Raw genomic sequence first — 18770 nt, 5'->3', positions numbered from 1 at the left:
TGCAGCTGGTCACCCTGCGAACCCTGGTTCTCCTATAGTAACAATAAAGCATGTTTTATCATTGCAAAATAATATACCATGATTATATTCAAGTACATTTCTCTATATTTACTCTATAGAAGCTCACCTCTGAGCTGGCGGGTGTGGAACAGCAGAAGAAGGTCCTGGAGATGGAGGTGGAGCAATGGAGACAGAGTACATTCCCTCATCACACGATGCAATCGCCAGTAAATGCCGAGTGCTCCTGCCGGACCCTGGAGGCCGAGGTCAAACAACTGCAAGCCAAAATCAGGGTCAGTGCACTCCTAGGACACTTCATTAGGTACATCACTACCTAATGAGAGAGACCTGTTTAGATGAAGAACACAGCAATACACTTGTTACCCACAGTAACATTTGGTGGTGGTTCCATCATGCTGTGGGGCTGTGTGCCCATTGCAGGTAATGCAATCATACTATAATTGTAGTTCGAGTTATATTCTGCCTTTAGTCCACCGTGAAATTTTATTTATATTAATAATTTGTAATTAAGGTTATTTTTCTAGAATTTATTTATTTTTAAAAATACATTAAAAAACACAAACATGTAGATTTCCGTCATGGGAAATCCATTAATATTAACATTAACAATTTGTAGTTATGGCTATTTTTCTATAATTTAATTATTTTTAAAATACATAAAAAAACACAAACATGTAGGTTTCCGTCATGGGAAATCCATTAATATTAATATTAATAATTTGAAATTATGGTTATTTTTCTATAATTTATTTGTTTTTAAAATATGTTAAAAAACACAAACATGTAGATTTCCGTCATGGGAAATCCATTAATATTAATATTAATAATTTGAAATTATGGTTATTTTTCTATAATTTATTTGTTTTTAAAATACATTTAAAAACAGAAACATGTAGATTTCCGTCATGTGAAATCCATTAATATTAATATTAATAATTTGAAATTATGGTTATTTTCTATAATTCATTTGTTTTTAAAATACATTAAAAAAACACAAACATGTAGATTTCCGTCAGGGGAAATCCATTAATATTAACATTAATAATTTGTAATTATGGTTATTTTTCTATAATTCATTTAGTTTTAAAATACATTAAAAAACACAAACATGTAGATTTCTGTCATGGGGAATTTACAATATATTAAGAAAAGATTGAATGTATGAAATACACAGATATTCAGTATTATCACATCAAAAAGTTATACAACTCCTTAATCCTTGATGATTTTACTAAACCCCCAAAACTCCTTCAAGGTTTTACTTTTAAATCAGGTAGTGTTTAAAAAAAAACATCTTCAGCCTTTCAATTTACTTTTCAATTTACGCTTATCACCTGAAATTGCATGTGATTTCAACACGAATTAGCATTTCTTACCATTTGATCTTATTAGGGAGCACCTGTCAGAATGACGAGCGCGGCGGAATAACAGTAGAGACGTGCCCCACATCACAGAGAGCTAGAGAGAGAGGTGCAAGCCATGCCCTCGCCGGCTCGTCAGTGTCATGGAGCAGATTGCCGCTGTCGTTACACTTGGCACAGAAAGTCATGTCAGGTGACAGCAAAAAAAGAAAAGAAGGGGATGCCATGTGGGGGATGTTATCAAAAGCTTGTACTACTTGCTCCTCCCACGAGAGACAAGAGGTCCTTTTTAAAAGCAAAATGAACACACACACACAAACGCCGTCATCTTTGAGAGAATTGGGGAATTCACCAAAATATCCACCGCACTGTTGAACTGTGATAGAAGCCCCTGATAGTGTTCCTCACTATTCAAAGCAGACAAATGTGAAATTGAGTCATTCACTAATCCACTGTTGATAAATAGACATGTTAATTTAGCTTTCAGAGAAAATCATTGCCAGAAAGTTAAACCATTTCCGACAAGGCCAAACTTATAATAATAACAATAATAATTTGGGTATGGCAGTTTAGAAGAACAAAAATTGTTATTTTGCATCAGGTTTTAAAACTTCCTTAAATTTTCATGCATTCATTTTGTACTGCTTATCCTCATGAGGGTTGCGGTGGGTGCTGGAGCCTATCCCAGCTGTCTTCGGGCGAGAGGCGGGGTACACGCTGGACTGGTGGCCAGCCAATCACAGGGCACATATAGACAAACAACCATTCACACTCACATTCATACCTATGGACAATTTGGAGTGGCCAATTAACCTAGCATGTTTTTGGAATGTGGGAGGAAACCGGAGTACCCGGAGAAAACCCACACATGAACGAGGAGAACATGCAAACTCTACACAGAGATGGCCGAGGGTGGGATTGAACTTGGGTCTCCTTGCTGTGAGGCCTGCGCCTTAACCACTCGGTCGCCCTCTTTAAATTTTCTTGCATTCATTCATTTTCTACCGCTTATACTCACGAGGGTCGCGGGGGTGCTGGAGCCTATTCCAGCTGTCTTCAGGCGAGAGGCGGGGTACACCCTGGACTGGTGGCCAGCCAATCACAGGGCACATATAGACAAACAACCATTCACACTCACATTCATACCTATGGACAATTTGGAGTCGCCAATTAACCTAGCATGTTTTTGGAATGTGGGAGGAAACCGGAGTACCCGGAGAAAACCCATGCATGCACGGGGAGAACATGCAAACTCCACACAGAGATGGCTGAGGGTGGGATTGAACTTGGGTCTCCTAGCTGTGAGGCCTGTGCGGCCCTTAAATTTTAACGTTTTAATTTTTTTCCACTCATGCATTCAATTTTGGAGAGTTTCCGTTGTTTTTTTTATACACCCTGTATAAAAGCCCATAAAAAGTTGATTGACCGCGGGCTCACACTAAATCTGTCGCTGGAGTTTGCTGCTGCGTCTACCAGAGGCGGCAAGCCGGACTGGATCAGGTCCGGAGCCGCAACGGATTCAGTGTGAACCCGGAGTCATTTGACGTAAGAATAACAGAATGTGAAAAAATGCTTCTTTAGAGACTGCCTTGAATAGTGTCTATAATAACGTGAAGCGTATATGAGGGGAGTCAAGAGAGGTGTGGGTCTCTAAATCATTATCATTTCCAAGCAATGCCCTTTATCGCATCCACTTTGGAAAATACACTTTCCTCTTAACCTCTTTTAGCACCTTCCCCCCCTCCCGCTGTAACTATAATGAGGAGGCATGCTGCGTCTGACCTGTCATCAGCCGTGTCGCACCCCCCTTCCTGATATCGCACTGAAACGCATTAACACACACACACTGACGGCAACCTCCTTCCCTCCCCCACCAGAGTACAAGTGCGGAGGTCACGAGGCAGGTGGCGGCTAACAAAGCCCTGCGAGGCCAACTGCAGGAGAAGGACGACAAGCTCCGCCAGCTGCAGGACAAGTTAGTCACTTCTTCTGTCTCTCTCTCTCTCTCTCCTCCCTCTCGCATCCCTCGCTCTCTCTTTGTCTCGCCCACCCTCCCCCATCCTGCCTCCCTATCAGCTGCTGCTCTAATCCGCAGTGTTTGATTCCACCGTGTGGCAGCTCGCAGGCTCATGCACTCCTATAACTTGCAATGTTGGGTGACTCCTGAGAAATGCCACAGGAAAAGGACGGCATCTGTAAAGCTGACGTCAGTCTATAACGGCGTGTCATAGCAATCCCCAGATATGCAAGAGTTGAAGAATCTTACAATCATACACCATTTGTATATATATACATATATATATATATATGTCTGTGTGTATATACATATATATATATATATGTCTGTGTGTATATATGTGTGTGTATATATGTATATATATATGTGTGCATATATATATGTCTATGTGTATATATTTGTGTGTGTGTATATGTATATATATATGTATATATATATACGAAATATATACGATATATATAAGAATCTTACAATCATACATACACCGTTTGTATATATATATATACATATTTCCATATATATATGTGTGTGTATATACATATATACGCATATATGTGTATATATATATGTGTGTGTGTGTGTGTATATATATATATATATATATATGTGTGTGTGTTTATATATATATGTGTGTATACGCATATATACACATATATATATGTATACGCATATATATATTTTCCATATATATGTATATTTTATGTGTATATATGTATATTTTATACGTATATATGTGTGTGTGTGTGTGTATATATGATCAAATACAGTAATTCAATCATGTTTTGGTTGTTTTTTAAATTTAAAACGCAACCAAAATATTCTGTTATATAATTTAATATAGTGAAAGAATGAAATATTATTGTATTGAAATATTATATTAGTGTATTGTGTTACCACATGGAAAAATACAAGCTCAGGGATACCAAGTGAGCCACACTGTTTTTAGTTTTTTTTTTTCATGTTGCATGTGTTCGGAAATGGCACTGACATTTTACTTTTTCAATCAGGAATATGAATATAATTTTTAGTGTGAACAGTTGTCTTCAGCATTCACACAATTATGCATGAGCAAGCAAAAACACAAACAGCGACAGGAATTATGGTGTGTGGCCGTGTGGGTGTCTCTTTTGTGTGTTGGTGTGTGTGCGTCATGTCGTACCGCTGTTGTTTATGTGGGTAGCTGATCTGGACTTGCTGATCAAAGCAGCGTTATTGATCGATTGTGTGCCGCAGGAGCTGCCGTTTTGGCCTGTGACATGAAAAACCCACACAGCATCGCTCTTTGCCTGTGGGCCGCAAGTCCTAATGAGTTAGATGGTGCACACAGTGTGGCACCCGCCGCATTACGCTTGCTGTAATGTAATGCTGGAAACAGTTTCACATAGGGAGGAACCTGAGCCTCGTCTCGGGCATTTAAAGTAGAACCTCCAAAGCCAAACACAATCTGTTCCCACTGAAAACAAATCATATTTTCCAAAATTGTAAAAAGAATTTATGAAGTGATTATATGACATATAAAGTGGAAGTGGGCATGTGAGTCCGCTTAACTTTCGGAAACGTTAAAGGAAATAGCCAGATACAGACATGGCATCTGTAAAGCTAAAATTAACAGTGGAGTCCCTTTCACTTGTCACAAATGAAGCCACAAAAACACACACCTCTTAACTTGCTAAGCTCAAATCTTGCAACATAATCTACCGCATTTTTGTCAAATAGTGGCCACGCCTCAAATAATCACATCTGTAAAGGGAGTCCACTTAAATCCGGTCACATCCTTGTTATAAAAAAAGCCAAAGTAAAAGCAAAACATACACATGGACATAATCATTTGATGCTTGTCAACGTGACAGAGATTCTATACCGTTGCCTCGGTGTTTATTGATGCCATGCTCCAATTAGCATAATCGAACACTTAGATAAGTAAACACCACACCTTGAGTAACTTCAGTTAGCCTTAATGACCTTGATTATGACACCATGAGTAGAAAAGTAGAAATAATGGCCTCTGCTTTTGTTGATGCCGTACCTCAGTGAATCGCCCATTGTGGCGGTAAGTCATCACCGCAACTCATCGGCCAGCCATATTTTTCCAGCATGTGCGTGGCATTTGTAAAGATGAACTTTACGATGGAGTTCCTGTACATATCCTGTAGAGCTGCAACAATTAATCCATGATTAATTATCCAGTTAATCGACAGCTATTTTGGTGTTTGATTGAACGTTTTGTTTTTTTTATGTGAATATCCTCTGGTTTCAGCCTCTTCCAAAAACATGCTAGGTTAATTGGTGACTCCAAATTGTCCATAGGTATGAATGTGAGTGTGAATGATTAATCCAGGCCTCTCGCCCGAAGACAGCTGGGATAGGTTCCAGCATACCCTCGACCCTCGTGAGCATAAATGGCATAGAAAATTGATGGATAAAATGGAATTTTTGAAAATAGGCTGGGATGTGAAGATGTAAATAAACAAATTTTGCTCCAACTCGGAACATCTCGGACCTCAGAGGTGTTTGAAAGTATAAAGTAGTATCGTCCTTCTGTTTCATTTCTGAAGACCTTCCTCCTTCCCTCTTTGTCAAGCATGCTGTGTCGTGCGCCTGCCGTCCTCAATAATGCATCCAGGGCATGTTTACCATCACAGTGGGGCTGCGTTGTGTGTTTGGATGTGACCAAAGCACCGGCGGATCACAGCCAAACAGAGCGAACATCCCTTCCACTGAGTTTCCACGACACCTCTCACACACACACACACACACACATTTGTAGCTTACCGTCTCTTGGAGCCCACCCCTCCGTTTGCCTCCATGGAGGGACCCTCAGAATGAAAGACATGTCTAGACACCTCTGAAATATACATTTCAGCACACAGGGACCCGGGCTGCTTCGACTTAAAGAAGAAGAGGGGAAAAAAGAAAAAAAAAAAAAGAATTTCAAAGTACATCGGCATGTCCTCAGTCAATATCCGGCACTGTGGCGCTGCTTTATTTATGAAGGTGCTTCTTTCATCTTTTGAACTGTTGTCTATCAGCCACATCAAGTGTCCACACACACTCTCTCTCCATTCTTAACACTCCTGTTATCATTACAATGCACGCATGTTTGATGAACAATATTGCCGCAACAAGCGGCAGAACAAAGGGAACAAACGTGGCGAGTGATCAGAGTGTAGTTTCCAGCCTTTTCTTGCTAACACTCATAAATACAGATCACACGCCGCAGAGACCCAGCACCGCACCGTATATCCCTCATTCTTTTTCATCCTCTATTCTTTTTGGCCTGCACAAGAAGACGAAGGGAACATCTAAAATAAATGTTGTCCATCTAATTGCCATTAGCGGCGGGGCAGAGGGAGCCGCCGGGGGCCCTTATTGGCGCTCTTCATCTTTAAGTCAACACCAGACAGTCATCCGAAAGGTTCAATATGGGTTTTCTCATTAATGGACAAATCCATGGGGTAGCACCAGTGAGCAGCACCACTCTTTCCGCCCCCCCACCACCCCAAAGTCCCCAGGCAAGACTCTCCTCTTATTTAATTTAATGTCACTCCAATAGGACAAGCTCACATTTATTCAGCCAGTCTGCCCTTAGGCTGTCGTTCACCGAGGGAGACAGGGACATTTACTTACACCAAAGTGTTTGCTCGAGCGTTGCATCATCTATTTACTTTAAAAACACCAGTCTTGGCCAGTATGGGGTTGGCCTTGAAATTCGTTGGATCTTTGAAATATATAATATAATAATAATATGACAAAATAACAATATGACAAAAATAAGATGGCTTCAAAAGTTACTGGCATGACAAGGAGATCCACCTGAGATGTTTTCTACACGACACAGTGAAGGGGGGTCCATCATGATCCGGGGTGCTCTTTCATTCAGTGGAACAAGTTTCAGGTGGTGCGGGGTCGTCAAACGTGGCCGGTTATGTGCAGATGTTGTAGAGGGCAATGTTCCCAATAGCCTACTGGAAAAACTCGAATCAAGCATGCCTAAACCAAATTTTGAAGTCATTAACAAGAACGGTGGAGCTACTCATTAGTGAGTCCTACTATGAACTTTTTTAGTTTGGATTTGAGAGTTTTTTTTTGTCATTTTTTGAGCAATAGTCTTAAACTTTTGATCAGGTGATAAACAGCCTACTTCGCTAAAATAATGCATAAGGCTAAAAATAACCAATTAGCTAAAAATGTCATCCAATACTTCTCTACAAGAGAGGAGAAATATGATCTCAGGGAAGAACTACATTTGAAACACTTATATGCTAGGACTACGTTAAAAAGCCATAGCATTTCAGTATGTGGAATCAAACTATGGAATGGATTGAGTAAGGACCTCAAACAATGCACAACGATGAGCCAATTCAAGAAACAATACAAGCAGTTGATGTTTGCTAAATACAAGGATGAAGAGTCTTGAACCAGTCATGATGTGCTATATATATCACTATATTGACACTTACTATGGTACCCATTATGTCATTGGATGCTCATATCACCTCGTACTTCGGTACGAGGTACATTATAAAAAAAACACACACACACAACCTTAAACTGTATTATGGAAAGCAGGAAGTGAACAAATGTAACAGTTACTGATTTTAAAAGTACCAGATGGAGGGGTAGGATTTAATAAGCTTTGCTTCTTCCTACTCCTTTTGGACATGTGGAACTGTGAACTGATTATGGGATGCACTCAATTGTTTTCTGATGCATGTTCAAATGAAATTAATAATAAGATTAAATGTTGTTTTCAGAGTGCTTTTTGTCACACTCCACCTCCCTGCTTTTTCATATTGTAGCTCGACTTAAAACCTCATTAAGATCCAAATGTGCAAAAAATGTGGCTATTTTTCAACTGGTCTTAAGATTTTGCTCTTAAATTGATCGGGAATGAAAAGCGTTTTAATCTGTTTGTTTTTGTTGATATGATCACGTGTCACAGCATAGTTGAAATATTCTACAGTAGCTCTTTAGAATGGTTAAAAAATCAAACATGTCATGTATGCCTGGTAATAGAAATGAGAAGTGACTTAGGATGCATTTAGTTAGAATCCAAACATCTGGTGCAGAGCAGCCCACGTGCCTCCCAAGGGAATTATTGTCGGCACACAAACATTCCTGTCATCCATACTCAGACGCCCTGGTGATGTGTTCTTGTATGTGACTGCTGCAATCCTGAACCTAATTTAAACATTTACATTCATTGATTACAATCTGCTTAGCAGTGTCACTGCTGATTCAAAATACTGTTTGTCGACAAGGCGTAGTGGGGCGCCCAGTCACACTATTCGTCGACAGCGCTCAATTTAGTATGCGCCTGTTGGGATGCATCTTTAATTCAGCACCTCTACCATCTCCAAGCAGCCTACTGGTGTATTTAGTTGTCATAATGAGCTGTCATGCCTGCTTGCTGCACTGCATGGGGACATACTGCCTGCCAGCGTTCTGTGTGCATTTAATCCTCTGCTCTAAACGACTGCTTGTCTACAGTCATTCACACCGAATTTTCCTATTTGTGCAGAGCAAGCCACGCCGAGCGAGACGCAGGAATGAAAAGGCAGCTGGTGGACGACCTGAAGACCAGGCTGAAGTTCCTGCAAGAGATGGAGAAGAGTGCCCGCAGCCAGGTGGAGGAGCTGGAGAAGAAGGTGCCTTAAGATCACCATCACAGTAATGAATGCTGATCAATGATTTATGGTGAAAAAAACATTCAGTGATGATGGTTGACTTCTAAGCTGTTCTGATTTCAAAAAGTGTAAAGATAGTTTAACCGCTAGTAAAACTCATCACAGTTTGCAAATGTACAAGTTGAGGATACCTGTTGCAGGATCAAATCGTGGCCATCCAAAAACGTTTAACTGTACAGGAAAGAATAACGATACAACACCCACTGTACAATAAAACCAAAATAAACCATAACCAATCACCCTTTAAAGGTGACAATTCCAGGCTTAAACTGTCACCATGAAAAAACCTTTAACTCTACAGGTAAGTCTACATTACAGGTAAGTTAACCATTGTACAATAAACGAAAATAAAGTAACTCTAATCACAATTTAAAGAAGTGTATCACAGTGCAATAAAACTACAATAAAGTAAAACTAATCAACTTTTAGAGATGACAAGTCCATGCATGACCTTTCCAGGCAAAACCTTTATCAACACTACAGGTGTAAAAATAAGTTGAACACTGTATAATAAAACTACAATACAGTAAAAGTAATCACACTCTGAAGATACCTACGATTACGGCCTATCATTAGTGGAAAAAATATACATATTTAAGGAAATTATGCATACTCCACAAATTAAAAATTTTAAAGCATAATACGAGCAAAATGCACTGAAATTCAAATACAGTATAAGTACGGTACAATACGGTATTTAGACCACAACTTGTTAATGTATTGTACTTTTATTAGTATTAGTCACTAGGTGTCAGTACTTCTTTGGTGAGACCACCACAAAGCACCAGATTTGAACGGCTTGCTTTTATTGCAGGCACAATAATAATAACAAAATGACAATAATAATCATCATCTTAATAATATTAATAATAATAATAATAATAAAGAGTTACGTAAAACTCAGCTCGGAACTTCTGATGTCACGTCCAATCTCACATCAATTCTGCTCCCCCTACAAGGTAAACTGCAAGGTAGGCTACTATATAACGGATTTCTGAAAACTGTCTAGTTGTTTTTTAATTTTATTTTTCCATAAATCATTGTTTGACCTCAAAATGTCCAACTTTTGTCTCTGCTCATCATCGTATTAGTGCAAGTGCTTCTACGCTAAAAGCGTAATGACAAAATCGCTGGTTAAACAATCCTCCCCCTGGTAAAAGTATTCCTGGCTGTAAAACATTGCAAATTGTTGCACCGTGAGCACACAGCACATCTCATCTGTAGACAAATGCAGCCAGTGATGACATAATTTACCTGATTGATACACAAGTTCCAAAGGATGCAATAGCAGCCGCATGAGTCACCACATTAAAAAAAAGAATATCGGGTTATAAACGACCAGTCTGATGCGTGGAGCGGCGTGGTGTCATTTGCACCTAATTTGATCAAGGTAAACAGTGAACAGCAGTGCGTAATGGCATTTGTCAATGTCAAGCTAGCAAGCCCAGGCCTTGTTTGTGTGCAGTCATTCATATTTACTTGTAACCATCATACACTGGTAATCTTTGCTTCGAATAATTGGTGTCATCCTTTTCCTCTTTGCAGGTCAAGTCGTTATCAGAGGAAGCCTCCAACAGAAAGGCCTTCATTGAGTCTCTAAAGAGGAGGCTGAATGTGGCCACCACAGAGAAAAGCCAGCATGAGGCCTCCTGCACCAAACTAAAGGATGACCTGGAAAAAAAGGTTCTGTACAAAGCTTAAATATTCTATAATAATTTAACTTAAGCTTGTTCAACACAGACAGGAACAGCAAATATGCATAAACCTCCATCTTGAAAGCAAACAAACACAGTACACGTCACAATGGTTTTACAGCTGTAGGTTACCGAGATGTTTAATTCAGCTTCCTTGAACTTTTGAATACCTTAAACAATACAAACAAAATACATACCAAATTATATATCAGCATTTTCATTCATTCATTCATTTTCTACAGCTTTTTCCTCACAAGGGTCGCGGGGGGTGCTGGAGCCTATCCCAGCTGTCTTCGGGCGAGAGGCGGGGTACACCCTGGACTGGTCGCCAGCCAATCACAGGGCACATATAGACAAACAACCATTCACACTCACATTCATACCTATGGACAATTTGGAGTCGCCAATTAACCTAGCATGTTTTTGGAATGTGGGAGGAAACCGGAGTACCCGGAGAAAACCCACGCATGCACGGGGAGAACATGCAAACTCTACACAGAGATGACCGAGGGTGGAATCGAACCCTGGTCTCCTACCTGTAAGGTCTGCACGCTAACCACTCAGCATTTTCTTTCATGCATATATGTAACTTCATGGGACACCACAATACAGAGCACATGTTCTTAAGCCCTTTTCTTCTCATTCAGGGCAGCACGGCAGCCGAGTGGTTAGTGCGCAGACCTCACAGCTAGGAGACCAGGGTTCAATTCCCCCCTTGGCCATCTCTGGAGTTCTGTGGGTTTTCTCCGGGTACTCCGGTTTCCTCCCACATTCCAAGAACATGCTAGGTTAATTGGCGACTCCAAATTGTCCATAGGTATGAATAGGTATGTCCATAGGTGGGAATGGTTGTTTGTCTATATGTGCCCTGTGATTGACTGGCGACCAGTCCAGGGTGTACCCCGCCTCTCGCCCGAAGACAGCTGGGATGGGCTCCAGCAACCCCCATGACCCTCGTGAGGAAAAGCGGTAGAAAATGAATGAATAAAAATGATTCAAATAAATACCTGGTACTCTCAGTAGTAGGGTATTAGTAAATAGCCACTCCTATAAAATTCAATACATTCCTTGCCATTCTAACACACATTTTGTTTTTTATATACGTACATATATGTTTTGGTTCTATATTTACAATTTGGACTAATGTTGCACAGACAAAATAGAGATTTTCCATGTTCTTTTTTTGTAAATAGCTGACCTGTCCTTCCTGATGTATTTGTTTTGCAGGAGCAGCGCATTCATGCCCTCCAGACTCGTGTGGGAGCCAGCGAGCAGGCCTTGGCTAGTCTGGAACACGACGCCACTACGCAAATGGAGAGAATGACCCAGCAGAGCTCCCAAGCTTTGGACGGGCTTCAGAGGCAACTTGGCCAGGCCTCCTCCCAGCTGGAGCAGCTTCACTCTTTCATCAAGGTGCTCCGCTAAAGGGCCGCTTGATCAAAGGCCAAGGGGGTGCAGCGTTGAATCATCTCGCCCGTCTTAAATCACTGTCAAGGGCTGAAAAATCTTTCCCCCGGACAAGAAATAGAAGATTGATGTCATTATGCGTACTTTTTCCTAATGCGTGAGGAGATAAAGGCCATCACAAGTAGATAAATGAGAGATTAGGGGAACTGGCATGGTTGTTTTTGTGGAGCTGTAATCCATCATTTGGAGGTGTGTTTGTTTATCTGGCACAGACTGATAAAGTGTGTCCCCCCGCAACTCCGCTGTGCTGACAGCTGTCTGTCAAAGAAAGAAGAAGCTAGGCAGAGATAGCGGTGCCTATTTCTGCACATACATAAATCATGCACATGGTTTGGTGGAGCTTTGCCAGCGTTCATCAGATTTTGGGTGGATAAGGGCTTTTAATCGCCTCGCTGCTTTTTCCAACTGCAACTTTCCAACAAACCTGGGATCAGATCGGAGTTGAAAGCACTCCTTCAAAGAGTTTTATGATAAATAGTGTCAGAAGTGGCGAGATCACTGTTCCATTAACCCCAGAGATGGGTGAGGCCATTGGAAACCGAGGACCAGTGAAGGGACATAGACCTATCGCTTGTAATTATAGGTTATTATAGGTTATTATAGGTCACATGGTGACCTTCGGGGGCATGATACCAGACAAACCATGTGATGAACTTATTATCACATACTATTTAATCATGAGCTTATTATCACGTACTATTTAATCAAAAGACCATTTTGTTTCCAGAAATTTTTCAGTTTATTACATGTATTATATCTAAACAATGTAAACACAATAATTGCAAAAATATTTCAACAATAATATTTTATCAACAGTCTTATCTTATCAATGTCTGACAATTAAAGTTTGGGTTTTTTGGTGACTGGAGAAGCACTAGGCACTAAGCACTCGTGTGCTGTTCTCTGATTGGTTGTTTCACGGGCACGATACCAGAGCAGCGCGCTCTGAGTGGACAGCTACGGGGGCTGATACTGGACATGGTTAAACTCTATATTTTATCAGTATCACTGCCCTGGGCTTTGACACAGTATCATTTCGGCCTTTTCCCGTATCATTCATGGGCGGTTTCTAGGGTACAGGGCCAATTAATACTGTAGTATGTGATTATTAACTAATTAACTGCAAGGCAATCTGCGGTCTGCCCACTTGGCAAGACCTCTGTGGAATAGGTTTATCTCCTGAGTGATGCATGTTTCCAGAAAGCGGTGGGTTCACAATCTGGATCTAGTGACAAAAGGGTGTCAGAAGTGGGATGTTAACTTTGAAGGCTATTCACAGACATCCAACTGCGATTGATGAGAACTGGGTGAGGAACCTTTACACAAGGAATCCTCTCATCAAGTCGGCAGTAGTCTGATGGGGGGGCATCATTGCAGTTTTGCTATGGTGTCAGAATGTCGAATGGTGTCAGAAGTGGGATGGAGTGAACTGCTGCCTTCTGATTGTTTGTTACTCAGGTATACACAAGACATCCATATGCCAAGGACACACACATGGGATCTATTGTACATGTATAAAGAGAAGATAGATTATTTTTATTTACAGAAATATTGAAATACAGCGGAAGGTGCTCACATTGCATTTCACCTCCGTTTCCCATAACCTCAGGCGGGGTGGGGGCCATTGTGATATTGTTGAGGATTCACATCATTGTGTGCCTGCCCCTGGCTGCTGTGATCCCCTATAAGAACAGCCAGCCCTTTGATTGGGCTGCCTTACGTCCGGAGGAGATTTACTCTTGTCATGTATTGATCAGGACTGGAGGGCTATGTGTGTGTGTGTGCATAGATGTGTCTCAGTGTCTTTATGAGCTTATTTTTTTGTTACGCTTGTGTCTGAATGTGTATGCAGAGATTTTTTTTTTTCCTGTATTGTGTGGCAGCAGCCCCACCTGCCTCAGGCACGGCAAAAAAGCGGCCTTGAAATCCGGTGGCACACATACTTAAGTTTATTATTCTTGTTTGAAAGGAAGGCAACTTGGCTTTTGACTGTTTACTATTATTTTTAATGTTATTTAACCATGATAACCTTAAATACCCTTACCCTACAATGCATTTTGTTGCGTGTCTAATGAACGTAGATCATTTTCTCCTCCTTGGTGCTTCTTGTGTTTTTTAAAGGCCCTTTGTGCTTTTGTGCGTTAGTGTGAAAAGGTTCAGACGGAGCTAGTTATTATTGAAGATGTCTTTTTAGCTCCTCATTTGATCCCCATCGCTATGCCTTAATCCTTGCCTCGTCTAAATTGGCCCTCTGGCTATAGTGATTGTGCTGCTAGCTCCGGCTAAGAGCACTCAACAAACACACACACACACACACACACGGCACCTACTCTGTGTGTTAGTGTGTGTGCATGCATGTGTGTGTTCTGTTGTTACGCCCGCGCCTCTGAATGGGGTGATGAATTCCCTTCTTAATCTCATTCCCGATTATTTCACATGCAGGGTTTAGGTCAATTAAATGTAACCCTCCACTAGTGACAGTGAATATCTATTAAGGCCGTAAATGAAAGACTGAGATGTGTAATGTGCTATGTATTCCTTAAGGATCGGCACTTTTTTTTTTAACAAAACCAGCTCCATTCATCAGATATAATAGACAATAGTTATGATTTAATAATATTCATCTTACAGTGGTGCCGCTGAGGTTGAACACAGTAGTCCGTTCCAGAAAATTTCTTGACCGCTGGTTGACTGAACCCATTCAAATTCATGCATTGCACTTCTTAACAAGATAACCACCGTATAAAAAGCTAATATAAAGAAGATCCTGGTTCCTAGCTCAGTTTTGGCATCTCTCTTTGAGTTGTTGATAATTGGAGACTATTAATTGCCCATAGCTATGAATGTGAGTGTGAATGGTTATTTTTATTATGTGCCTCTCACTCATAGTCAGCTGGAATAGGCTCCAGCATACCTATGACCCGAGTGAGGATAAGCGGCATAGAAAATAAATTAATAAATGAAACTTAAATAACTTAGAAATATGGGGAAAAACTTTATGAATTGTCCTTTTTAACGTTCCCAATTGTCAACAAAGTTAACTACTATATAATAAAGCTAAAATGTGACGGATGTTTAACTATTAGGCTAGTAGAGAGCGAAGCTTGCTGAATACAAGTACAAAGAAATGAAGTCAATAAATCTAAACTACCATAAAATTTGTCGTCACCCTTTGACGACCCATGATGGAGGTGTAGCGTACATGGAGAGAAGATTCTAAAGGCAAGTCGACTGAATGCAGCATGCCTTTTAACGATTTTCACCACTATAATTATGAATTAGAAAACATCTACAAGATTTGGAGCATTAAAAGAGGACTTATTATGCTATTTTCACTTTTCTGACCTATAAATGTAGTTACAATGTTGTATTCCCGTGTAAAACCATGCTAAAGTTTCAGATGATGAGGTTTACGCATTAGGAAGTGAGCCCTGAAAGGATTTTGGGAAGGTTCAAAACACTCTGTTTCAGAGGGCGTTGCAAAACTGTGACTTTGTGATGTCACAGAGGAGCCGGCTTCCATATGGGTGTGGCTGTCCTCTCCACCCTCCCCCAACCTCAGGCAGAAGTTATTGGAGCAAGATTATTGGTTATTGAGTTATTGAAGTTATTGGGGCAAGCAGCACACTCTCGCTGGGGAAGGTGCATTCATGTGAGAGAACCACTGTCGGGAGCTCGGTAGTCCCACAGAAAAACGTGTAATGACCACATTTCTTCTACCGATGTTGTGTGTACCACGATTGTTTGCAGTTTGTAAACGCGGCGCCCTCACGTCCGGCTTGTACCTCTGACAAAGTGTGTCCGACATGAGTGCTCCTCATTGGGCAGGCAAGGTTGGAGGATCACCAGCAGGCCCTACACTTTGAGTTCATACAAGTCAGGGGTCCCCAGCCAGTAGCTAATGAGCTAAAACCACACCAATCATTTTATTCAAACCACACAAAATTTTAAAAAGTTAAACTTGGTAAAAAAAAAAAAACTGTGACAAATAGGCATTTATTTGTTCAGTGTTGGTGAGCTCTGCTAGCCGATGGTGGTGAGCTTAAATTTTTTTTTGGTGAATGTAATTTGAGGTTTTGGTTGTTGCGGCGTGTTTAGTTCTGCAAAAAAAAGACAAAACATAACTTCACAGAGGTCTCTCACTGCAGGCTTTATTAACTCCGCCAGTGTGCAACTCCTGGAGCATGAGAGATGTTTGCCACGCTTCAAAAATCTTCATCAGTTTTTGCGCTCGTGTTTTCCCTCATCTCTCCCTGACTCGGTTACATTATGTTCTATCCGAAAGCAAGTTGTACGCTTTTCTTTTTTGTTTATTTGTTTGCGTTGCGCTGAGAGCTACGCCGTCCCCCAGCTTCCCTCGTCTGACCATCTATTCCAAGGTCAGCTTTTCAGCGGGGCTTACAAGGGAATGATACGGAAGATTATTGCCTCGATCAATAAGCTGGAAATGAAGCAAAGGGGAGTTTGCTTTATTGACTTGCTCGTGTACAGTGGCAGTTTTAACATTTAATTGTCTCTCTGTATTTAGAGCAAACTTCCCATTTAGCGCCGCGGCCGCCGTGCCATCCCAGGCCCTCCGTTGTTCGCCTCGCTTTGCCGTCCACTCGGGCACCATTTTGCAGCGGCCCCCTCGTAGCTTAATTATTAACAGTGTTATGCTGCCCTGTTGTGCGGCGAGACCTTCAGAAAGCAAATAAATAAATGAATGGCTGCATTTTCACGCGCCTCTCTGCCTCTGATGAATGATTCTCCGTCTGTGGAGATTTTAGCAAAAACTGGAGGTGCATTTGATATCAAAGCCGCGTTCCCGCAGCTTTCAATCGACGGGGCAACAAACCCTCAGGACCGCTCTCCCTTGAAGGCAAAACCGGAGAGAATCTGAGTGTGTCAAACTCAATATTCCTCCATAATGCACTAGTCCTCGCTGCCGCATGCTTGATCAATTTCATTTATTCATCCGCCATTTCTCGCACTTCTCCGTATCCATTTCGTCATGTTCTTCTATCTCTCCTCCAGGCCCTGGCGAGTGAGATACTTTTAGAGGTGCGCGAGGTCAAGCAGCAGCTGATGAAGAGGAGGAGGTTGAGGCAGGCCGGCGCCTCAGCCAAGTCCATGATCAAAGCCAAGTCCATTGCTGCCTCCATCCTCAATATGTCGGAGAACGATCTGGCAGACATAATGGACTCAGACCAGGTATGTACCAGCCCTTTAACGCTAACTGCAGGGTCGAGATCACCTCTAAATGATGCCCACGGTGCAGCGCCTACCTATAACGTATTGTGCCATAAACATACTAAAAGTTTCCGTCGGATTGAAACATCGACGTGTTGCTTTTGGGCAACAACTTCTTTTGTCAGCTCAGACTCAACGGTGTACAGTAACCTCAGACTATCCGTCGGGAGTCCGAGCTGTCGATTTGGCGTTGGTGTGGAAAAATAAGTTGTGAGTTCATCTCTTGTTGTTTAGCCTCGCTGCAGCTCTTTGCTTCGGGTCGACCTCGGCTTATTGATGGATGAACAGACGTGGGCAAGGCAAACTTTTATGAAGACGAATCATATTAATTAGAATGTTGTAGTCCATGTTTGCGCCGCTTTTAAAGGCAGTCTTAATGCACTACATCAAAAGCATCTTCATTACTGGTCTACTTCATACAGCGGAAGAGTCTTGTCTTTGCCCTTTTTCACAGAACCCAGCAATGCCAGATATTGGTAATGGTAATGGTTTTATTTCATTTGAACATGCAGCAGATTACAAATTAGTACATCCCATAATCAGTTCATAAACCCTTCTGCTACGCTTCATGATCGGATATCCCTGCAGAGATAAGAAAGAGGAGAGGCTGAATAGCTGGAGTGAACAGCAGAAAAGACGGTATAAAGGTTGTCATAATGGGGAATGTAATGGTAATGGTTTAATTTCATTTGAACATGCATCAGATTACAATTGAATGCATCACATAATCAGTTCACAGTTCCACATGTCCAAAAGGAGTAGGAAGAAGCAAAGCTTATTAAATCCTACCCCTCCATCTGGTACTTTTACAATCAGGAACTGTTACATTTGTTCACTTCCTGCTTTCCATAATACAGTTTGTTTTTTTTGTTGTTATTTTTTTTTTATTGTGCACCTCGTAGTACGAGGTGATATGACCATCCAATGACATAATGGGTACCATAGTAAGTGTCAATATAGTGATATATATAGCACATCATGACTGGTTCAAGACTCTTCATCCTTGTATTTAGCAAACATCAACTGCTTGTATTGTTTCTTGAATTGGCTCATCGTTGTGCATTGTTTGAGGTCCTTACTCAATCCATTCCATAGTTTGATTCCACATCCTGAAATGCTATGGCTTTTTAACGTAGTCCTAGCATATAAGTGTTTCAAATGTCGTTCTTCCCTGAGATCATATTTCTCCTCTCTTGTAGAGAAGTATTGAATGACATTTTTAGGTAATTGGTTATTTTTAGCCTTATGCATTATTTTAGCTGTTTGAAGATGAGCTATATCAGTAAGTTGT

General features: G+C 41.0%; 1 protein-coding gene across 13 annotated transcripts in view; it reads left to right on the top strand.

Moving 5' to 3' along the window:
* cntln (centlein, centrosomal protein) overlaps positions 1–18770 on the top strand; it is a 377543-nt gene that overhangs the window by 334985 nt on the left and 23788 nt on the right. For all 13 annotated transcript variants that reach the window (XR_009129018.1, XR_009129017.1, XR_009129019.1 and 10 more), the window contains 6 exons: positions 120–293; positions 3260–3357; positions 8921–9047; positions 10632–10769; positions 12008–12193; positions 17264–17440. Coding sequence is in view for 10 of the 13 variants with exons in the window: in XM_058066867.1 (XP_057922850.1) it covers positions 120–293; positions 3260–3357; positions 8921–9047; positions 10632–10769; positions 12008–12193; positions 17264–17440 (900 nt within the window). In the remaining 3 variants the exon portion in view is untranslated. The remainder of the gene's footprint in view (positions 1–119; positions 294–3259; positions 3358–8920; positions 9048–10631; positions 10770–12007; positions 12194–17263; positions 17441–18770) is intronic.

The sequence above is a fragment of the Doryrhamphus excisus genome, chromosome 1, assembly GCF_030265055.1.
Source record: "Doryrhamphus excisus isolate RoL2022-K1 chromosome 1, RoL_Dexc_1.0, whole genome shotgun sequence".
Lineage (NCBI taxonomy): Eukaryota > Metazoa > Chordata > Actinopteri > Syngnathiformes > Syngnathidae > Doryrhamphus > Doryrhamphus excisus.
This window is presented reverse-complemented; position numbering and strand designations above follow the sequence as displayed.